General features: G+C 37.1%; 1 protein-coding gene across 7 annotated transcripts in view; it reads left to right on the forward strand.

The window, feature by feature from the left end:
* SSBP2 (single stranded DNA binding protein 2) overlaps positions 1-24,356 on the forward strand; it is a 402,471-nt gene that overhangs the window by 76,954 nt on the left and 301,161 nt on the right. The window contains exon 1 of one of the 7 annotated variants that reach the window (XM_072606241.1): positions 18,821-21,048. The exons of 5 other annotated variants lie outside the window; for them this stretch is intronic. In XM_072606241.1, the coding sequence (XP_072462342.1) occupies positions 20,903-21,048 (146 nt within the window). In that variant the 5' untranslated portion in view covers positions 18,821-20,902. Of the gene's footprint in view, positions 1-18,820; positions 21,049-24,356 lie in introns of those variants that run through there. One more of the 7 variants, XM_072606239.1, reaches the window with a different exon arrangement.

Consider the following 24,356-nt stretch of genomic DNA (forward strand, 5'->3'; position numbering starts at 1 on the left):
TTCAAGACCATATTTTTCATCACAGAAAGAGCTTATATGGGTCCTTTCAAGACCATATTTTTCATCATAGAAAGAGTTCATAGAGGTCCTTTCTTTTCTATTTTTCTAATTAGTTTTTGTATATAATATATAATGTTGAAATTATTGTTCTTTGAAAGTTCGATGAAACCTATTTATAAATCCATTTGATCTTTGAGCTTGTTCAGTGTCTTTTTTATATTAGGTTGTTAAAATAATCTTCTTTTGTTCATCAAAATATTTCATATTTTGTAAGTATTCATCCATTTCCTCTTGATTATCAGATTTCTTAGCATATAATTGTAGAAAATAGATTTTGATAATTCCCTTTATTTCCTCTTTAGCTGTTCTGAGTTCTCCTTTTTGAGATGAACAATTTTTTTTCCTCTATCTCTGTCTTTTTCTGTATTTTTCACTTATTTAAAAAAAAACAACCCAGTTTCTTGTTTTATTTAGCAATTCAATATTTTGGCAGTTTTTTCCTTGCTTTCTGTTTTGTTAATCTCCTGCTTTGGTTTTAGAATTTCTACTTTGACATTAAGTTGGGAGTTTCTGACTTGTCACTTTTCTAGATGTTTCCAGCACTTCGCCCAGTTTGTTTATGGCTCTTTTCTTCTCTTGTGCAAGCGTTTCCCCTCATTCCTGCTTTAGCTGTGTTCCCTAAGGTTTTTAATGTCTCACTGGTTTTCATTTTCTTTGACAGAATTTTCTGCTGTTTCTGTGATTGGTTTTTTGACCCATCAGTCCTGGATATTGTTATTTAGTCACCAATGAACATTTGATTCTTTCTTCACGGTCCATTTATTTAATAGAATTCATTCTAGATAACAGAGGATGTATTTATTATTTCTGCTTTTCTGCATTTGTGAGATTTTTATGGATCTCCAAGATCCCGGTTTCCACCTGGCTACCACCTCAGTCCAAGTCTGTTATGCCTGTACTGTTGCAATAATCTGATGGTTGATACTTCTCCCTACCTCTCATGCTTTCCTCAGCTGTCAAATTGGTCTGTCTAAAGCATATGTTTGACAATAGTATAATTCAATAAACTTCAGTAGCTATGATTTCCAAATCATTTATGAAGACCTCTTTTGGCATCCAAAGCCCTTCATAATCTGTCCCTCTCCTACCTTTTCAGTTTTATTACACTTTACTCCTATTTCTAGCTTTTCCCTTTTCCCTTGACCATCTTCTGTGATTCAGAAATAAGGCCTTTATGTTGTTCTTTGCACAAGACACTCCATCTTCTGATTCTGGTTTTTTTTTTCACTAACTGTCCCCATGTCTGGAATTCTTTCTTTCTTCGTATCCATTTCCTGGCTTCCCTGAATTCCATCAGATACCAGCTAATACCATCTTCTACAAGAAACCTTTCCCAGTACCCCTTAATGCTAATGCTGTCACTATGAGATAATATACAGTTATCCTGTATTTTTTTTTGTTTGTACATAGTTTTAGCATGTTGTCTCTCCCATTAGATAGCAAGCTTCTTGAGAGCAGGGACCATTTTTTTGCTTTTCTTTGTATCTCCAGTGGTTAACGCAGTGCCTTACATGTAGTAGGTACTTAAATGCTTTTTTTTACTGACTCACTGTCATTACTAGAAATGTATTATGCTGAACAGTGTGGTAGGAAACAAGAAGATTAGCTCAAATTATTCGAAGTCATGTAGATCTTTCAAATCCTTTAAAGAATCCTTTGAGACCTTCCGGTAATGATTTGCATTTTTGGGTCATCATAACTGAATAATGGTAACTGTAAAGAATCTTCCACAGTGTTAGCGGACATTCCCATTGACAGAAATATATAAGGAACATTTTCCCTTTGAAGGTGGAAGATGTATATTTCATAATGTAGTTATGCCCACTAAAACTCTTTTTAGCAGCATACGTGCCTATGTATGTTGTGTGTGCTTATGTTCAAATACCTGGATAAATCTTAATATAAGACAACAAAGTAGTGATATATTTATTTGAAAACAATTTTTGGTAGAAATAAATTTGTGTTTCATACATTTGAATAGTTCTAGTTATATAGCTATATGTCTTGGTACTTCCATTGATTTAAAAGAAACTTTGTACATATGTTTGATGTATTTCCAAGAAGATGCCATTTGCAGTAATTTTTCCTCAAAAACACCATAAAATATTTTAAAATTAAAGACTGTGCATGAGAGAATATTTTAGCCTGTTTTTTCAAAAAGTATTTAGTAGTGATTATATTCAGTTGCCTTAGGTTTACAGTGGTTTTTCAGAGATTAGAAACTATAACTAAGGAGATTGAAACTGAGGAATGAATGAAAGAATGAGTGAAGTAATGAATGAAATAGCATTTCTTAAGTATTTGCTATTTACAAACTACTGGGGGTCCTAATAAAAAAGTGATTTAATCCCTTATCTTCAGGAGCTCATTACAGGAGACAGCACATGAAAGTTTTAGCTATAAGTCAGATGGAAAGGTCCAGTGGTCCATAGGGTTCAATAGCAGAGTAGATACTATATTACATATCTTTCTTAATGTCATTTCCATTGATTAAAGCATGTCCAACTTTGATGTTGAACCATTTGATAGTGCTAAGGACTTTGGTAGCAAGAACGTTGTTTTCTGGGTCTTCCATTCCATGGCTGGTAAATAGATAGGGATTGTATATTAGCATATGTAGTCTCTTTTGCCATGTTACATGTTCACAAGGGTTCATTTTCTGGATAATGGCTACAGGGTTTCCTGGCTAGAAGTAGGAATCAGGATTTCTTTCTTTTTTGGGGGGGGGGAGTGTGGGACAGTTCTTTTCCCACCTCTTTTCCCAGACCTCTTAAGTGTATCTGCTGTCAACCTGGTCAGTGATTGGGGTAAGCCCCTTCTCCACAAGAGTTTTACCCTTGGATGAATTGTTCCTTATGTTTTACCTTGATTTAATTACTTTTAATGCATTTTCCTCCATATGTTCTCTCATAAATTATTAGACAAATTCTCTGTGGCTTCATTTTCATTTTGGATTACTGTGTGAAAAGAAATATGACTCTAGCAGGTAAGAAGTTGAAGAATGAAGTGCTTCCTTTTCTATCTTTTCCCATGGTTTCATGACCACAAGTGTAACTCTAAAGGGACCAAGATTGTGGCAGCCACAACAGAGGGCACAACTTTTGAAGTATCTCTTATATTGACTTGGCTATTTACATGTTCTTTCCCTAATTAGAACGTGTGCTCCTTGAGGGCAAGAACTGTGTTTTTGCCCTTTTTAGTCCCAGTGATGAGCACCTCACATGGCACATAGTAAGGACTTTAAGAAATGCTTCTTGACTGACTGAGGGAAAGAGAGATGGTCGGTCATGGTATTGGGATTGTTGGAAACCCAAAGCTGATAGACTTCGTTATTTTATGATAATAAATTTTAGGCAAAACTGAATTGCGATTTTAGAGATCCTCTGATGGCTTATATAGTGTGAATTTTATGGTCATCCATTAAAAATTCTTCAGTATTTTCACGAGTTTGTGTTCTCATCAAAGTAGATACTCCCTCTTTTGGTATAAATTGACAGCAAAGAGTACATCCATATCTGTGCATACTGTGCAGTTCTTGTCCCTGTACTATCATAAATCTACCACAGGTGATCTATACAACATGCACGAACCCTTGTTTAACTTCAAAAATAATAATTGTTTACTTACCAATGGAGCAGGAGAGCTCCCCACCAGCTTCTACCACACAACAAACACAATCTTCATTTCTTTTAGCATCCTTTACATTATGCCTTGAGTGTGATTCTTCATCAGTAATAATTTGCAGCCTTCTCATGCCCTCAACATACCTTTCTGTTGTCATATGTCATGGTCAAATGTATGGCTTTTAATTTGAGGAAGAAGCTTGGAATCATTAAAAGAATTAAGGCAGTTTTCTCCTCCAGTTCACTTCTGATCTCAGCTCATTGTCCACCTGCTTGTCTGTCCAGAATATTTGTACCCACTGACTAGCCCTGTGGGGCATTAGTGATTGGACAATGGGAATTTTTAAATGTTTGTTTTCTGTCATGTTAATGGCGAGGCCAGACTCTTGAATGATTTTGCCATATTATGGGTTGAAGGAACTGAGGCTGTTTAACTTGGAGAAGAAAACCACTGAAAGAATGTGTTACTTTACTTCAAAGATGTGAAAAGCTCTTATAGATCTATTCTGCTTGGTTCTAGATAGTAGAACAAGGAGAGAGGGATAGATGTTGTAAAGAAGTAAATTTAGATTTAACAGAAGGACAAACTTACCAACTTTTAGAGCTATCCAAAAATTGAATGGCTAGTGGGTTCCTCTCACCAGTAGTCATCAAGTAGAGGTTGGATGACTATATGTTGAGTATGTTGGAAAGGGGATTCTTTCCTATGTTTGAATGACTAGATGACCACATACATCTCAATTCCGAAATTCTTTGTTTCTGTTGTTGTAGACCTCATTTAGTAGATTCTGCAATATTCCAGGGCTTGATTCAGTCAGTACAATTCCATCTACACACAAACAGGAGGATGTCATTATTTATGGGAGATGCTTCTTCCAATTAGACTTCATGAGGGTAGCAAACACATTTGGCAAGCATGTACGTACCTGCTTTATGCGGTATTAATAATCAGTGAGTTGCTAAACGAAGTGAACTTGCATTGTTATATCTTGGAATCTTATTTGATTCTGACATGCATAAGAAATACCTTGTTTAGAAGAAAGTTTTTGTTGTGGCATTTAGCTCTACCAAATTATGCTTTTTATTGTCATCAAAAAAGTAAGCCAGAGTAGTACCTGTATTCTCCATACTTTTCAGTTATTGTATGAATAACAGATGTTATACAGTGTATAGTTTGTGGAAGTATATCTCCTCCCTTCTCAAACCTTTGGCAAGAATGCTTTTGATATGATGTACTTGTAGATAGTCCTCAAAGATTTATGTAGAGAGGAAGGTAGGTCATATAATTCAATAGTGATTGATATTTGGTCAGTCACATTTTGGTTATAATGAGGTCTGAAACATATTCTAAGAATTTGATTTCTTCCTTTCTTTCAAATATCTTTAAAATCAATCCTCAGTATGGCTGATTGTAGAGTGGATTATTTTTGGGGGGTTGTGTCTTGGAATAGTACAACTGTTTTTCTTCTCCTTGTATCATTAGAAGCTTTTCTAGTACATTTTCATCTTACTGACATTTTTGCTTCCTCATACAGAAGATTAGGGACTGTGATATTGAGCTGAAATGTAATGTTTTCATTGTAATTGATGGAGAAAATAATTATAAACATTTGTATATCTCTTTTAATGTTTCATTTCTTCATTGCTCTCCTAGTTTTCCTTTAAAATATCCTCAGGATGATTTGGCTTCTTTGGGTATTACCAAGGTTTCTTTTTATTTGTTTTACTCTCCATTGCTTCCTGCTATTTTGTGAAGCAATATTGCTTGTAATCTTTTGCTAGACTCCCTAAGACTTTACAAATGAATTTTTTATTTTGAGTCAGCGTTGCCCTTGACTACCATATCTTGCCAAGGAGATGAAGTGTTTGTTGGTAGTACATGTTTCTTTGGTCTCCTTATGGATATTTATTTATATCATTTAAATTTCTTTTGGAAATGGTAGTGACTGGTGTACCAGTAGACATTCTTTTATTTATTTCTTACTTTCAGGATCAACATTTTGTTTCGTTAGGGTAGAATGAATTTATTTCAGTTATATACCTTATCTTTTCATTTTTATTCTTCTGTTTTTACTTTTTAACCAGATATCCCTGTCTTACCTGGGCTGGAAATGCAGCGGTCCCTCATAAGCCCAACCCGACTACCAATACACAACTTTCGCCATTTCTATCGTGAATTGGTTTGCCCTTCTTAGTGAGCTTGGTGGCCCTCTGCTACCGGTGGCTCATCATATTGATGCTGTACAGATATGCAGTTGGTTTAGCCCTACTATAGCTTAGAACTTCTGAGCTCAAGCAATCTATCAGCTTCAGCTTCTCCATTAGCAGGAATGACGGATATGTGCTACCACTGTTAACCCCATCTATTTTGTTTCAAGAAGTTAGTGGTCTGACTGTACCCAAAGAGCTGATCAGACAAATTTTATTTTGGGGGATGTTGTTTGTAGCCTGTTAATAAATGTTACTGTGACAATCCAGTGGCTTTGTGATCTCACTGATATAACTGTCTGTTCCAATGATGCAGATCTTATAACCCATCAGTTCTTGCTTATATTGTACAATCTGACGTACTCTACCTTAAGTGTAGCACAGAGGGGACGATCTAAGGTTTTGGGGGCCCTCTTCCCATTCTCTTGATAGTATGAGGTTGGCAGTGGTTTATGCTAGCTGTACTCTTTCATTCTCAGTATATTACTGTCTCATGTATTAAAATCACACATTCCTTTGATGACATGCTGCTTCTCCTATGTGTAATTCCTTGTTTGGAATGTGTTGCAGTCTAGTCTAGTCTAGCCATGTGTCTCTCAATTGTCCTTGAAATAATCTTCAACTTGAATTCCTTGAAGACCATACTGTTCTATCAATCACAAACATACAGCATCACTAGGAGAGTTTTTTTTTAACCTGTGTCTGATTTCATTTATGTATTGTACTTCCAGTAAGGAAATTCTCTTCACATATTCAGAGCAGCACTCCTTCTGTAATTTATAGGCTTAGGGAATTTCCTGGAAGAATATTAATATTAAAGCAGCTTTTTTGCTCTTTGGGAGAAGTTTGGGTTTTTTAAGGAACTTTGCAATCATTAAAATTCTATTTTCTTCCTCTTCTTCAATTTTGCACACAGTTCCCTGTTCATTTGCGTGTCTGTCAGTGCTTATCTCTGTCCTTTTCTCTGTAATCAGCAGTTTTATTTTAATGGATGATAAACGCTTTTAAACATAGTTTTAATAAGGGCTATTGTTAAAAAGCTCTTACTTTAAGCAAAAATATTATAATTCCAATAGAGTAACATACCTAAGATATAGACTAGGGAAGTATAAGGTTAAGCAACATAAACTAATCTGCATAATCCAATCTAAAGTGTCTTTTTCATCTGCTAACAGTCAGTTCTTCTATTTGTTTCCTACCAAATACCAAGTAAAAGCACCTGTGGGTGCTTCACAGTATGGATCCAGCCTATTTTAGGTTACTATTGGGTCATTTATCATAAGATTTCTCCAAACGATCACCTGCCCCTGAAATCTCATGTAACCCAGCCAAGCCCCACAACAGATGTCCTTTTGATGGGATGAGAAGAGAGGCTTGGCCCGACGTAGTGACTTTAATTCACCTGACAAGACCTAGAGGTGATATGGATTTTTAGAGGCTGCAGTAGTAGTGCCTTTTGGATCATGTAGTCTTCCTTCATATCTTATTTTTCATTTTGTTTGTTGTTGCGATTATTTATATTCAGCTTGCCTATCCATCTTGAACTCCTTTTAGTATCTATTCTTAGATGTTGGTCCAAACTTAATTTCATAGTGCCTTCCAGCTTTTCCAGCACTTCTTATGAAATAGGGAGTCTCTTCTCTAACGTATTAAGTTCTTAGGCTCACCAAACATTTGGCTGTTTTTTTTTTTTGCTCCTGGTTTTTCTTTCTTATTTAGTCTGTCCCACTGATCTACATCTCTGTTTTTTAAATAGTACCAAATACTTAGAACTATTGCTTTCTACCATAGTCTGAGGTCTGATACCCTTAATTCTTACTTTTGGCCGTTATTTCCCATGATTTTCTGGACCTTTTGTTCTTCAAAATGAATTTTATTATTTTTTTGTTTAATTCAAAAACATTTCCCCTCAATAATTTTGAATAGTACTATATCTGCAGATTAATTTAAGTAGTATAATCATTTAGTTATAACGTCATGGCTTAACCATGATCAGTAAATACTGCTCTATTTATTTAAGTCTGTTTTAAAAAATAATTTTGGAGTTATTTTTATGTAAGTACTGTGTGTCTTAGTGCATGCATCCCACATAGTTCATGTATTTTGAAGCTATTTTGGATGAAGTTTTTCTTATTATTTCTCATTAGTTCTGTATGAAAATGTTGATGTTTTATAGATTTACATTTTATCTTGATATGTCACTGAAGCTACTTATCTCAGTTGCTTTTCTGTTTCATTTTAAAAGCATAACATTTTGTCCTATGCATATAGGTGTAGTTTTGTCATCTTTTACTTTTGATTTTTATTATTTTATTGTCAAGTAATAGTGGAGAGGAATGACACCCTTGTCTTACCTCTGTTTGTATTGGAAAAGCTTATAAGTGTTTCTTCATTGCAAATAATCTTAGCTCCCGGTTTTAAATACATAATCTTAATCATATTAAAGATTTTATTTAATATTTAATTTATTATAATAATGAACAATTATTATGTCATGCAATATAAGAATTAATTGATGTTTAATCATTTTAAAGATCTTTTATGCCTAAGTTTTTATGAAAGCCATTGGATTTATCTGTTAAGTTATCATTGCTAAGCTCTGAGAGGCAGATTTTAGTAGACTTTTAAGGTCTGAAGCCAGATTACAAGGAGTTGAAACACAGATATGTCCTCAGTAAGTAGAATTGACTAAAATAGATAGTTCTTTCTGTGGTCTTGGCAGTGAAAGGCAGATATATAGAGATGTCACAATTAGGTGTAATTTTCATAACCATAAAAGAGATTTGGACAAGATGTCAGGGAAAGAACTAAGAGGTATGAAAGACTAAAGGTAAGAAACAGTGCCAGTGATCAAGAGATGGAAGGGAATAAACTCAGGTCAGATGCAGACTCATGGGCTTGGCAAGAAGGGGTACCAAGAGGGGCAGAATAGGAGAGGTGAGCTAGTACAGAGAAAGAGCGTTAGGGTGTAATGAGAGTGCCATTAGAGATGATGTAATAGAAGGAGAGCTTCAGAGAGCATGTTAGAAAATCAGTCAGGGAAGAGTGATAGTATTACAGTACAGCAACAAAGATGAAGTAGAGATTGGTTATAAATTACATCTTTGACTGTGCCTGATTTCAATGCCATGAAACAAGATGTCCCATGCTGGTACCCCATGGTGTCTCCCCACCTGTTTCCTGCCTCTTTTTGTGTGTTGTCTCCCCCCATTATATTGTAAGTTCCTTGAAGGTAGGGACTGTGTTTCTTTTTATTGACTATAGACCCAGTGCATAGCACTGTACCTGATTTACAGTAGGCACTTAATAAGTATTGATTGATTGACACAGTTGGCACAACTGTAGTAGGGTTTTCCAACAATATTTAGCAGTCCCCCAGAGCAGAAGCAGAAAAGGCAAGTGATAAGGGTGATCCAAGGGTGAGTGGCAGGGTATGAATGGGAGAAGGATGAGTTATAAAAGAGATTCAACTGTAGAAAACAAAGTATAGTTAACAATAAGAATGAAGACTCTGAAAGAAAGAAAGTGAAGCCAAAGTTGGGATCATGGACTAAGGTACAGAACTTGGATTGAGGAAGATTATGTTTAGGAAGGAGTAAGGCAGAGGGTGACACTGCAGATTCAGTACCCAGTGAAATGTCCATTGTAAGGTAGTTGCTTAATGTATGCATACTGAATTGAATGAAAGGACAAGAGATTATGATTGGAGAAGGGAATTTGAGTTAAAGATGATAGGAATGGCATATGTCTAAGGTAATAATGAAATTAAAGGTATAACCATCCTAATATGTAGAAGAGGTAGAGTGATGGTATAGGTCAGGGGTGGGGAACCTGTGACCTCAAGGTCACATGTGGCCTAGGTCCTCAGGTATGGCCTTTTGACTGAGTCCCAAGTTTTACAGAACAAATCCTTTTATTAAGGGGACTTGTCCAGTGAAGTTTTGATTCAGTCAAAGTGCTGCGCCTGAGGACCTAGAGGGCCACATGTATCCTCGAGTCTCTAAGCTCCCCACACCTAGTATAAGGTCATGGGGCTTGAGTATGTTGACGAACTGGAAAGCAAGGATGTTTGAGAGGAACTCAACATATATACTGAAATCCTCAAGTGTTTGGGCAAGACTTGGGGTGGAGAAAAGGACCATGAATCAGATACTGAATTCCTTGAGAAAGGAAGGAGGATGACCTAGAGTCTATTACATTTTATCCCTAAATCACAAAATTATAGAACCATAGAATTAGAGAGTTAGAAGGGACCTCGGAGAGCATCTAGTACAATCTGTACATGAACTGTAATTCTGTACATTACTGTAATATACCCAACAAGTAGTCCTCCACTCTCTGCTTGAAAAGCTCTAAGGAAGGGGAATTTACCAATCTACTACTTCCCAAGGAAGCTTGTTCCACTTGTTTCCACAGATCTTACTGCTAGGAAGTTTTTTCCTGACAGCAAGCCAGTGATTCGGGTTCTGCCTTGTAGAGTCAAACAGAATCAATTTAATCCTTCTTCCACATGACAGCCCTTTAAGTATTTGAGAACTTCCTTCCCCCCACCCAATTTTCTCTTTTGTAAGCCTGACATCCCTAGTTAATTCTAATTAGTTTGTCACCATATGATTTTCTTGGATTTATGGAACCTAAAATCAAAAGGAGCCTTAAGAAATCATCTAAGCCAAGTGTCTTATTTTATAGATGAAGGAAGGGAGACCAAGAGAATGGGGTGTGACTTGTCCAAGGTCATACAGCTAGTTAGTGAGAAAATTAATAGAAAAGCATCTGGAGCATTTAAAACCAGTTAATTTTTTTTGCTTTTTAAATTGACTGTGATCTTCCAATCATTCCATTTTCATATGACCATCAATTTGCCAGTATTCAAGGAAATCAATCAAGGGTTGCAGACCTTTGGTAGAATATGTAATGTAATAGATAATGTAGGATATCATATGAATTATCTCTTTATATACCCCCAAACAGTGAAGTAGGGAAGAAGCCTGGTTTCATACCATGTTAACTATTGTCACAATATACTTTTCTACTAATCTCGCTTTATAATTGTTCATGATTTATTTTCCTTTTACTGTTTTGGAGCAAGACTTATTGTATTTAATTACAGGGTAGATTACCTTAAAAAGATTAAAGTAAAGAGAAAATAAGGAAATCTTCTGTTCTCTTAAAAGATGAATCTTTGAGTGTGGCAGAGAGGAGTGAATCTATTGTAAATACATACTTTTTGTCAGACAATTCACATACTTCTTAATGTCGCTTGACCAGTCCTCTGATGTTTTAATATATAGTATCCAGAGAAACCTAGAAGATCCTATAGAGCATAATATGCATGAATGGAGTCTTTGGCCAGTGGAGAGACAAATTTATCATACGTTTCTCTGCATTTTTTTTTGTATTTCAATTTATTTATTTAAGTTTTCAACATTCATTTCTACAAAATTTTGGGTTCCAAATTTTCTCCCCATTTCTCCCCTCCCCCCACCCCAAAACACCAAGCATTCTAATTACCTCTATCACCAATCTGTCTTCCTTTCTAACATCCCTCCCTTCCCTTATCCCCATCTTCTCTTTTGTTCTGAAGGGCAAGATAAATTTCTATATCCCATTACCTGTATTTCTTATTTCCTAGTTGTAAGAACAATACTCAACAGATGTTCCTAAAACTTTGAGTTCCAGCTTCTCTTCATCCCTCCCTCCCCACCCATTCCCTTTTGGAAGGCAAGCAGTTCAATATAGGCCATATCTGTGTAGTTTTGCAAATGACTTCCATAGTAGTAATGTTGTGTAAGACTAACTATATTTCCCTTCATCCTATCCTGCCCCCCCATTTCTTCTATTCTCTCTTTTGATCTTATCCCTCCCCAAGATTGCTCCCTCCTCCCACTGCCCTTCCTTCCATTACCCCCCCCCCCACCCTGCTTATCCCCTTCTCTCGCACTATCCCATATTGTAAGATAGGTTTTCATACCAAAATGAATATTCATTTTATTCCTTCCTTTAGTTAAATGTGATGAAAGTAAGCTTCATGTTTTTTCTCTCACCTCCCCCCTTTTTTCCCTCCACTGAAAAGTCTTTTACTTGCCTCTTTTATGAGAGATAATTTGTCCCATTCCATTTCTCCCTTTTTCCTCCCAATATATTTCTCTCTCATTGCTTAATTTCATTATTTTAAGGTATTATCCCATCCTATTCAGTTCACCCTGTGCTCTGTGTGTGTGTGTGTGTGTGTGTGTGTGATCCCACCAGCTACTCAGATACTGAAAAGTTTCAAGAGTTACAAATATTGTCTTTCCATGTAGGAATGTAAACAGTTCAACTTTAGTAAGTCCCTTATGACTTCTCTTTGCTGTTTACCTTTTCATGCTTCTCTTCATTCTTGCGTTTAAAAGTCAAATTTTCTTTTTAGCTCTGGTCTTTTCATCAAGAATGCTTGAAAGTCCTCAATTTCATTGAAAGACCATTTTTTCCCCTGAAGTATTATACTCAGTTTTGCTGGGTAGGTGATTCTTGGTTTTAGTCCTAGTTCCTTTGACTTCTGGAATATCATATTCCACACCCTTTGATCCCTTAATGTAAAAGCTGCTAGATCTTGTGTTATCCTGATTGTATTTCCATAATACTTGAATTGTTTCTTTCTAGCTGCTTGAAATATTTTCTCCTTGACCAGGGAACTCTGGAATTTGGCTACAGTGTTCCTAGGAGTTTCTCTTTTTGGATCTCTTTCAGGAGGTGATTGGTGGATTCTTTCAATATTTATTTTGCCCTCTGATTCTAGCATGTCAGGGCAGTTTTCCTTAATAATTTCATGAAAGATGATGTCTAGGCTCTTTTTTTGATCAAGGCTTTCAGGTAGTCCCATAATTTTTAAATTGTCTCTCCTGGATCTATTTTCTAGGTCAGTTGTTTTTCCAAAGAGATATTTCACATTATCTTCCATTTTTTCTTTCTTTTGGTTTTGTTTTGTGATTTCTTGTTTTCTCATAAAGTCATTAGCCTCCATCTGTTCCGTTATCATTTTTAAAGAATTATTTTCTTCAGTGAGCTTTTGAACCTCCTTTTCCATTTGGCTAATTCTGCTTTTTAAAGCATTCTTCTTTTCATTGGCTTTTGGACCTCTTTTGCCAATTGAGTTAGCCTATTTTTCAAGGTATTATTCTCTTCAGCATTTTTTGGGTCTCCTTTAGCAAGGTGTTGACCCTCTTTTCATGCTTTTCTTGCATCTCTCTCATTTCTCTTCCCAGTTTTTCCTCCACCTCTCATACTTGATTTTCAAAATCCTTTTTGAGGTCTTCCATGTCCTGAGACCATTGAATATTTATTTTGGATGTTTGGGATATAGAAGCCTTGACTTTTATGTCTTTCCCTGATGGTAAGCATTGTTCTTCCTCATCTGAAAGGATGGGAGAAGATATCCGTTCACCAAAAAAGTAACCTTCTATAGTCTTATTTTTTTTCCCTTTTTTGGGCATTTTCCCAACCAGTTACTTGACTTTTGGGTCATTTGTCAGGAGTAGGGTATACTCTGAGGATCTGTGAGATCTCAGTTCCTCCAAGGTGGCACAATCAAGCATGTACTGGTCTGGATGCAGAGAGGGATTTTTGTGCCCAGAATCTTAGCAGTTATCTCTCCACAGCCACCTGGCTTCCAGGTCCCAAGTCAGCATTGGGGGCTGATTTTCAGATAAGCTGGATGGGCAGGGCCACCATTCAGTGTGAGACAAAGACTAGCTGGCCCAGGGCCTCCACATAGGGCAGAGGCAAGAATCACCTCCTCAGTGCCCCCATGGTTTTTACGCTCCAACAATGTATGGGACTTTGCATTTTTTTTTGTCTTAGTTTGTTGTGGTTTTTAGAACTTCGAAGTCAAGAATGATAGAATGTCATATCTGGGGTGGGGAAGACCTCAGAAATCATTTATTTTGTGTATAAATGAGGAGATTTACTCAAAGCCAGGACTTATGGATGAGGCAACTTAGGGTCATGACCAGTAAATAATACTTCTTGGACTAGAATTTGACTGCTTACTCTCAGTCCAGAGCTCTGTCTGTTGTACGCCATTGAGAGTTAGTGCAGGTGAAAGAAGGAGGTTCCTGGTCTGGAGCATTTGCTCAGGAAAGAGAGCTATTGCTGCCAAGAGCCGTAGGGGAAATGTATTTCCTGGTATAACAGGATTAATCTTTATAATCTTGTTTGGTTGTAGCAATAGGATTTAGGTGCAAAAATAGGAAGAGGGAGACAATTAATGGTTTGAGGGAAGCTTTGGTTCCACAGATGAGTTCACAAAATGATACTTCCTGGAGAATGGCATTTAATATGAAGATATGGAAGTTCAATTTGAAATTTCCAGATGGTCTAGTAATCTACATTCTGCCTCTCTTCTGAGTTAGATAACAGTTCTAGATTCTGTTTTCATATCCCTACTATTAGATTAGAATTGCCTATAGCAACCAAGAGTATAAGTATGGTGCTGATTGGATAGCTAAAATAATATAAAGATTAATTTAGTAGAAATTCAGAATGGTGTTGAGTAGGATCTTTGGGGTTTAGTTCATGGCACTAAAAATATTTTCCCATATGTAATCAATCAATGTATTTATTAAGCACTGAATTGTGCGCTAAGCACTGGGGAAACAAAGTCAAAGGTGAAATATTCTCTGTCTTCAAGGTACTTACATCTAAGGAGCTTGGCGATGTGTACATTTATGAATACAGATAACCATATATATGCATATAATACATATGTATGTATATATATATATATATATATATATATATGTGTGTGTGTGTGTGTGCATACACACACACACACACACACAAATACAACACAAAGCAGACACAGTAGCCTTAGAAGAGAAGGCACTGAGGGGACCCGGGAATGTCTCCTTTAGAAAGTGATACTGAAATAGAGTCTGGTCATTCCAAGGAGGTGAGGAGGGAGAGCCTTTCAGACATGAAGGACAATCAAGTATAAAGGAACAGAAATGAAAGGGTCATGTGTGAGGAACACCAAGTAGGACCACTACTGTTGGACCATATGGGGCATGGAGGGCAGTAATGTGTACAAAGATTGGGAAGGGGTTGGGTTGTGAAAGGTGAAACAGGTGTTTGTATTTTTTCTTTTATGTAAGTAAATAAGTTGATGCTGGAGTTTATTGAGTGACATGGTAAGACCTGAGCTTTGGGAAAGATCACATTGGCAGCCATGTGGAAGATGGGTTGTACCAGGGAGAGGCAAGGTTACCGCATAAGAGTTTGTTGAAAGAGTTTGTATTAGAGAGGCAGGCAGTGAGAGCTTGGGCAAGGCTGGTGGTTGAGCAAATGGACAGAAGACAAATGTGAACGAGATTGCAGAGATAGAAACAACACGATTTGGCAGCTGAGTGAAGAGTCGTGGATGACACCGACATTGTGCACTTGGAATGTAGCACTTTCAACAGTAATAGGGAATTTGGGAGAGGGGTGAGTTTGGGGAAAAAGATGGGTTTTTTTGAGGGTATGTTGAGTTAAGATGAGTGTGAGAGACTCAGTTGAAAATGCTCAATAGACAGTTGATGAAGATAGGACTGGAGCTCAGTTCAGAAACTGGGATTGTGTAGCATGTCCCCCAAATTATTAAACTGTTAAGCTCCAGAGGCTTAAAACTGCACTAAGAGATTTGGGACATAGATTTGTGAGTCATCTGTACTTAATTGTCATATGTTATTGAACCCATGGGAACCAACGGGGTCGCTGAATGAGAGAACAAAGCAGGAAGAGATGAGGGCCCGGGATAGAGACTTTTGAGGACAGCTCCAGTTAATGAACATGGCATGTATGTTCATCTGGCAGAGTGAGAAATAGAATGATGATGATGATGATGACAACAACTAGCGATTATACAGTGTCAGACACTGTGTAAGCTCTTTATAAATATCACTTGATCCTCACAACAACCTTGGGAGGTGGGTGCTATTATTATCCCTGTTTTACAGATGAGGAAGCTGAGGCAGGAAGAGGTTAAATGACATGCCCAAAGTAACACAGCTAGTAAATGTCTAAAGCTGGATTTGAACGCAGGTCTTCCTAACTCCAGACCAAAATCTGTCTAGAAACTACCAGGAGGTCAAGAAGGATGAATGCTTGAGAAAAGGTTTAGTGATCACTAGATCATTGGTAAATATGAGGAAAAGGAGTTTCAGTGGAATGATGAAGTAAGCCATCAGACTGCGAAGCTTTAGAAGCAGGTGAGGAGAATGTCTGGGCACACCTGCTATTTGCTGATGTCTTCTTCGAGGAGATAGGTTGAGAAATGGAGGACACTTTGAGAATGATAACCAATCTGAAATAAAGTCAAGGGAAAGTTTTAAAATACACATATATTACTTACTTTAGCTGCTGATATAAATGTGAGGGTTTAGTTTTTTCTGTCTGTAATATATAATGTAATATATCTTCTGATCTCTTAATAGAGCACAGAGAGTTTACCAGAAGAGCACTAGCTCTGGCAGGCCCTGCCCATTTGGATGGGCTAAGGTGGAGGGAGGCCTGGTCATAAACTGTTCTGTCTTGTTGCAGCGACTCATCACCAGGAGGTTGACCACTAGGCCACGGATTGTTTTTGGCTCACAGGTTATATCATCCTGCGTGGAGAGAGTCCTAATGATGTCACTGATTCTTGATGTAGTGAAGAATGTACCATAGCAGTGAAATGACATTGACCCTCGCAGTACCTTAGTAGTTACTGGTCATTAGTGTTTTGCTTTTGTTTTAGGGTCAGCAGCTAATTACTGTGCACAGGGTCCTCAGCAGACAGTAATGATTTATAATTTACATACATGGTTCATACAAACATAGCTTTAAGACTGGAGAGGACCTTTGAGGACATCTAGTTAACTCCTTCATTTTACAAATGAGGACGTTGAGGTCTAGAGGGATTAAGTGACTTGCACAAAGTCAGACAGGTAGAAGTGAGGTTTGAACCTAGCTGGGTCTCCTTTCCCACTCTTCCATGTGACTTTATGTTTTTAATAACCTCTCTTTCTTCTCTACTTCACTTAGGCTCAGTTTAATCCTGTGTCTTCAGTGAAGCCTTTTTAATGGGAATGGAAATAGTACTGGATTTAGAGTCAAAGAATCATGGATTCTGTCTTATCTCTGCCACTTACTTACCTGTGCATCACTGGGGAAATGACATGGCTCTCTAGATCTCAGTTCCCTTATTTGTAAATGAGAGGCTTGTACTCTTTGTTTGCACTTGGGATTTATCTGTATGACATTAGGTAATGAGTAATGATACAGGTTCCTGTGCCACCTTCCTTGAGGAAGGGAGTGTGTGGTAGGAACAATATTGTCATCATTATCATCATTGTTATCATCGTAGCTAGTATTTATATAGTGTGTGCCATGTACAAAATCCACTAGGGTCTCCATTGGATGGATGAGTTTTTCCATAAAAGATAGGGAACCATCATTGAGACTTGATTGGGGGGAGGGAGGAACTAGGGCTTCATAGTCACATAGATCATAACAGGTCTAACCTGTGAGGAGTCAGACCAGAACAGGCAGATGTGCCCCTGATAGGCAAGTCAGCATATCTTTCTGACCAGATGCATTTCCATGTGTAACCAAGATCAGTTGCATCTACCTGAACCAGTGTGGCCCTCTCTGAATATCAAATATCCTTTCTATGTTATTGCTAAATAAGCTTCTTTTGTTAGGTAGCCTATGAGTATCATTTCTCTCCCTGTACCCCCAAATCTCAATCCCAAATCACTAGATGGGCCCAGAACAAGAGTATAAAAAATAATTTGTCCTCCTGGTGGTATTCTACTCAAGTCACTAGCCCAGTGGTCTTATCAGGGCTTTCCTGACACATGTACAGGAAACCTCTCTGATGCGCATGCATCAGCTTTCCATCCTACCAAGTGGCAAAGGCTTAAAATGACCAAAAATGGACAGACTGGATTCTCAGCCTGGACTCTGAGATGATTAAATGTGAATCTTAATTAAAATAAAATTACAGAAAAATCTATGACTCTACCCCAGTTACCACCCAGGTGTTCTTTTCTTAACCAGTGAACTTCTTATACTCATAAGCTTAGCAAAAATGAAATTTTTAAATGCTTTCCACAAAGAGAGCCTCTATTCCTTTGTTTTCCAGAAACCTTCTGTTTGCTTTGTTTTTTTTTCCTGGGTCCCAAGGGCCAGTACCCATACACTGGGCTCTCTTGCAGATCATGGGAAAGATCAAGGTAAGGAGGTTGTGAATCAGAGATCTCAAAGCAGGTTCTAGATTATAAGAAAAAAGATGGAATATAGGAAGGAAGGTACATCATTCTTTTCACATTTTCACTAGCCCAAACACCTGACAGTTCTGACCTGTGTGCATGAACCCAGAACATCTGCTATCCACATCTGGCTCACCTGCTATCTACTCTTGAGTTTTTTCTCATCTTCACACACTTGTCCACACTATAGCAACTTCTGACTACTTGCATTACCAGCAGGAAGTCTTTCTCAAGGTTTGTGCCACTTCTGTCTTGGTGATAGCAACCCTGAGGTGCCCTTACAGACTGAAGTCAGGTCATCGCCACAGAAGATAGCAATGCAGGTAGCAGTCTAAGTCCCCAAAGAATGCTGCCCTCTGCATAAACAAAGACGACAGAGAGCCCCAGTTCAGCTACTGTCCTTTTTGTGTTCTGTACCCTGAAAATGATCTGAAGGAAATGATTCTCACAGGCAACAAAGGAGGAGATAGGCATGAGAAACCTTTGTCCCCAGATTTCTTTTTCCTTCATTGATCTTTCTCTACTATCCTGGGTTCGTTCTCTCTCTCTCTCTCTCTCTCTCTCTCTCTCTCTCTCTCTCTCTCTCTCTCTCTTTTCCTCCCTCTCCCCTCCGTCCCCCTCTCCCCTCCCTCCTTCTCCTTTCCTTCCCTCTCTCTCCTCTCCTCTCTCCTCTCCCTTTTTCCCCTTCCCTCCCTCCACTCCATTCTTTCTAGCAAGATTCTAAGCTTCTGGAGGGCAGTGACTTGACTAAGTCCTTATACCAGTTATATACCTGAAACGTGTAATTAGAGCACAGTAAATAGTCATTCTTGGTGATGATGATGATTATTAGCATAGTAATTGTTTCTATGTAAATGTATCCTCTGAAGTGCTTGAGGGTACTTGAAAGCAGTTCTTGTAATTAGCTTAAATATTCCCCTTGAAATTTGTTTATCCTTCTAATTTAAGTAAACTTTTTATTACTTAATGCAGATGTAAGCTTAGGTGAAACCCCTGACCCCTTAAGACATTTTATGGGTTAGTGAGGGTCCTAATGAAGTTTCACCAGATTATCCTATTGGATTTAGGCTTTTGCACCTGGGTGGACTTTGGGAGAATCTGGCTTAATATTTATTTTATGAAATCCATTAATCTGCAGAGGACTTTGTTTTTGCATGGTATACATTTATTATTGTCAGAAGCATTTGGAAACAACAGCGGAATGGCCAAAGTTCCTGCTTATGTTTTTTGCTTGGTTGAGGCTTTTCTCTGGAATTCTGACCACTTCCTCTTGTGAGTTTTGCTTTCTCTATCTGCAGGTTTGTGTTTGGCAAACTTCTATTTGACCTTGACTTCAGTATATGTCCCAAAGAGCTCTCGCTGGTCAGTGATGTTTATCGAATCTTTTGTGAGAACAGCTTTGTCAGAATTCTTTGTGGAAAATGGTCAATGGTTTATTTCTTACTAGGCTCATTCAGTAGTACAGTGTCAATACTTAAATGCTTATTAATGACGAGAACGAAACTCAAGAAATAAATCTGAGTTTTTTATGAAGTGCATTCGAAGAAGACTTTGGGGGATTGGCTGGGATAAAATAAAAGTCGAGGTCAAAGAACAGAACCTAGGAAATATGAAATACAGTGGAGTTTGAGGGGAAGAGAATGATAAGCACAGGTACCAAAATTTGAAAAGATAATTAACTGGAAGATATAGGGAAAATAAGAATTGGTAAAGTCAGAAAGAAATGCTGAAAGGCCATTCCTACACACTTGAGAGAATTTTGTAGTTACAGGCAGGTGGCAGCCTTGGGCAGAATTGGTGTGAGATTTGGGAACATGTGCAAGCCCTGGGGGAGTATTTGTCAGCTGTCCTGAAGTAAGAGAACCAAAAATAAGGTAAATATAAGAATTGACCAGAAAACATTTATGTTTTTTAGGTTTTCGGGGAACTATTAGTTTTTATTTGATGCCATGGTGCAGTGAAAGGAACACAGAATAGGGAGTTAGTCAGACTCTGATTCTGCCAGTTATTACCTTAATAACTAGGTATATCCCTTTCTCTCTCACAGCTTCAGTTTCCTCACTTGTAAAATGAAGTGGGGGGACTGGATTACTCCCAAGATTCCTTCTAGCACTGAATCTATGATCTTATGTTCTGACACACTAAAATGATTTATTACTGAAGTAAAAAAATAATTTATCCAGTAGTACTCAGGTAAGATGGTGGTAGGGAGGGAAGAAACCAGATCATGATATCCCATTGGCATGGGAAATTCTAGGTGAGGAAACTCACTCTACTAAGGCAAATCAACAACTGTTGTTTAATTTATAATCTTAGTTTTTAAAAAATGGCAGTAGTAAATGTGAGAGGGGGTTATGGGATGACAGGCACACTGATGTGTTGTGGGTGGAGCGGATTGTTGGTACAACAAGTATGGAAAGCAATTTGGAATTATGTAAATAAAGCAACTAAAATGTCCTTACTCTTTGACCCAGAGATTATACAGAGATGTGCCTTACATATACCCCCAGAAAGCCATTGATAAGAAGAAAGTTCCCATATATACCAAAATATTTATTTGTGTTAGTGAAGGACTGGAAAAAAGTTGACGCGCAACTATTGGGGAATTGCCAAAAAAATTGTGGTACATAAAAATACGGGAATATTATTGTGTTGTAGGAAATGATGCCATGAATACAGAGAAACATGGAAAGATCTACATGAACTATTGCAAAGTGAAGAGAGCAGAGGCAAGAAAATAATATGTACAATGACTACCATAATGTAAATGGAAATAGCACCCCCCCATCCCAGTTCAAAAGTGAATGTAACAAAATGATAAAGTTAAAGCAAGACTTGAAGGAAAAATGTGAAGGAGGCGTCTTAAAAAATACTCTTTGTTATATTGGGTGAGTCTTTGGGAGGGAGAGGGAAGCTGGGGAAAACTATCATGATGTTAAAAAAAAGAAATAAGAATTACTTCTAAAAATTATAATTTTAGAAAGTTTTCTGGGTCACTGAAGTCAAGTGACTTGCCTGGGGTAACACAAACCATATGTCAGAAGTAGAACATCAGTCCAGGGCTTACTGATTTCAAGACCACCAGCTCTCCTAAAACAAGTTACCACCCAAATGAGTAAAATCAAGTAGAATATTATCCCTAGCAAAGTAAGATGTTACCTTTAATCATCAGATGGAATAAAAACTATTATTTCAGATCACTTGTAAGACCCAAAATATTCCTTTTTAGACTCATGTTGAAAAGCAAAATTTTTTTTTCTTGCACTTGGAAATAAAGAAAAAAATCAGGAATTAAGAAATTGAAACTACATAAAGTAGTTATTCATTTAACCAACATTTCAATCTCTTGATTGCACCTGCAAAAATAACTATTATTATTTGATTGTATTTTCACCTTTCCCACTTTTCTTCTCTGATAGAATTATTAGGAAGTAATAATGTGGAAAACAGTGTAGCTCATGTAATTATTTAGTTGCTAAAAATATAATCAAATAATTACTATTAAGAACTTAACAATTTCTTAGTTACCAGAATGTGTAAATCACCTTGGCGTTTCAAACTTTTTCTGCTGAAGTTTAAAGCAGTCTAAAATTCTTTAAAAACAAAAATGGAGTTTTGTTATTACATTTAATTATTTTAAAAGGAAATCTAGTTTAGGACAGAGATAATTAGAGTGGGCAAAAAAAAAAAAAAGCTTACAGCTCACTTAGTATTTGTTAAGTCTCCCCCTATCCTGATACCCCAGCCATTCATAATTAAAGTTTATATCTTATTGTAAAACTGATAGAACAAATGACATTGTGTTTTGAACTAAAATGTTACTTTCTCATCCTTATAACTTCTGTTTTCATTTTAGTTTGGTGGAATACGGCTGCATTGATGATTTTTTTTTAAATTTAATTTAATTCTTAGGGAAATAACAGCATCTATTTTTACCTAAAAGATATACTTAGTAGTTGTACCACTGTTGTATCAGATAGAGGGAAAAAAGATGTAAGGCTGTTCATAAATAAAATGTTATAAATATTCTTCACCTAATAGCATAGATAAATATTCCAATGAGGAGATCATGAAATTAGAATCAAAAGATCTTGGTTCAGGTTCAAGGGCTGCTTATTATTATTTCTGAGACTTGGGACAAACCCCTTCTCTCTGAGCTTTGTTTTCTGCACCTATAAAATGATGATTATGACGACGATGATGATGATATTGACGATATTCTCATTGCTTTCCTCAAAGGTTTCTTCAGGCAAACAAATTCACCTAAAATTATAAAGCACAATTGCCAATGAGATACTACCATTATTAGATACAGGTTTTTAGGCTCAGCTGTTAATGGAATTTCAGTTTAGTAAATCCTTCCCCAGCCCTCCAATTTACTTCTTTATGTCATTGTATATAGAGTCCAGCTAGAAAACTAAATATCATCTCCTCCTCTCTTTCCTGCAAATACAATAAAGTCATAGTTAAAAATTAATAGAACATGCATAATATCACATACAAAGTACAGGTGGCCCTAACTCCAGAAGGACCTGGGGTTAAGTACTACCTTTGATCCCACTGGCCAAGTCAACCTCTCATTGCTCTGGGCAACTCTCTAAGACTGAAGTTGTTCACCTTTTGATGTGTTTCAGACCTCTTTGGGAGTATGGTGAAGCCCATAGACTGACTCCTCAGAATAATAGTCTTAAATGCATAAAATAAAATACATAGGATTACAAAGGAAAGCAATGATATTGAGATATATTTATAGATGTGTACATAGAAATATGTCTATACACACATGTTCCATGAAAACGTGCATATACACCCCTATAGATATACATATATGCATATTATATGTGTATATATGGATCCAAATATACAAATTTTCATGACCATCAAGCCAAGAATCCACGTCTAAGATGTTTCTATAAGGAAATTGTACTAAATCTCTCCTGCTATAGTTGTAGTTTCTATAAAAGAATCCCTTCTTACGTAGGGTTCTGTGGGGGATGCAAAACAAGTATGACACACATCCATATTCTCAGGAAAATTCCACGGTATTTGTGGAAACAGGACTGATACACAAACCCAAGCAAATTATATTAGAAAATATAATAAAATATATTATATCAACTTTGTTGAGACTATGGAAAAGGAATTAAAGGAAAGGGATTAATCTTCACTGGGGTCAGTTGGAGAAGATACCCTCAATTATTTAGCACTTATATGCATTTTCTTTTCTGTTGGTGACCTGTCTCTCAGCTCTATCATGTTCAGGCTACGAGCCTGAGCTGTGGAGGTTTCCCCAAACCTCTCATGTTTCTGATTTTGTCTTGGCAACCTGAATCAGATCTCTTGCATTCCAGATTTGCATCCTGTTTTCTCTGTTTCCTGGAAACATGCCTCTGACTCTGACTCCTGGTTATTTCTTTTGCCTGATGATTCACTCAAATTTATAATATAAGATCACAGTACTCGAACTGAAAGAGAATGTAGAGGTCATTTCATCCAGCCTCCTTATTTTACAGATGAGAAAACTAGACCCTAGAAAGGACAAATGACTTTGCCCACATCCACATGGGCTATGTAAATAGCCAGAGCTTCCTTCCAACATCATTTGTATCTGACCCCAGATTCTGATGAATCTCACTATAGTGGCTACTGCCAGTCATAGTCATAGTAGAAAAAATAGTAATAGACATTTCTAGAGATAGAGGATCTCATTGGTACAGGTAACTCCTGGAAAGAGAAAATTCCCCTCAACCAAGGCAAATAGTAACTTCTGCAACTTTAGCCTTAAAGAATTGCCTGGAACAATAAGAAATTAAGTCATTTGCCCAGAGATATTTCTGAAACAGGACTTCAACAATAATAATAACTAATGATTAACATTTATATAACATTTACTATGCAGCAGATACTCTACTAAGTGCTTTTACAGTTACTATCTCATTTGATCCTCATAACAGCCCTGGGAGGTAGGGTTTGTTTCATCTCCATTTACAGATGGGAAATCTGAGGCAAAGAGGGGTTCAGTTATTTGCCCCAAATTACATGGCTAATAAGTATCAGACTGGGTTTGAACTCAGGTCTTCCTGATTCTATGCTCAGACTCTATCCACTGTGCCACTGTGCCTCTCTATCTCCAATGTCATGCTTCCTCTCAGACTTGCAAGACTTCACATTCACTGTCTCACTTGAATCTTCCAGT

Source organism: Notamacropus eugenii, chromosome 4 (assembly GCF_028372415.1).
Source record: "Notamacropus eugenii isolate mMacEug1 chromosome 4, mMacEug1.pri_v2, whole genome shotgun sequence".
Classification (NCBI taxonomy): domain Eukaryota; kingdom Metazoa; phylum Chordata; class Mammalia; order Diprotodontia; family Macropodidae; genus Notamacropus; species Notamacropus eugenii.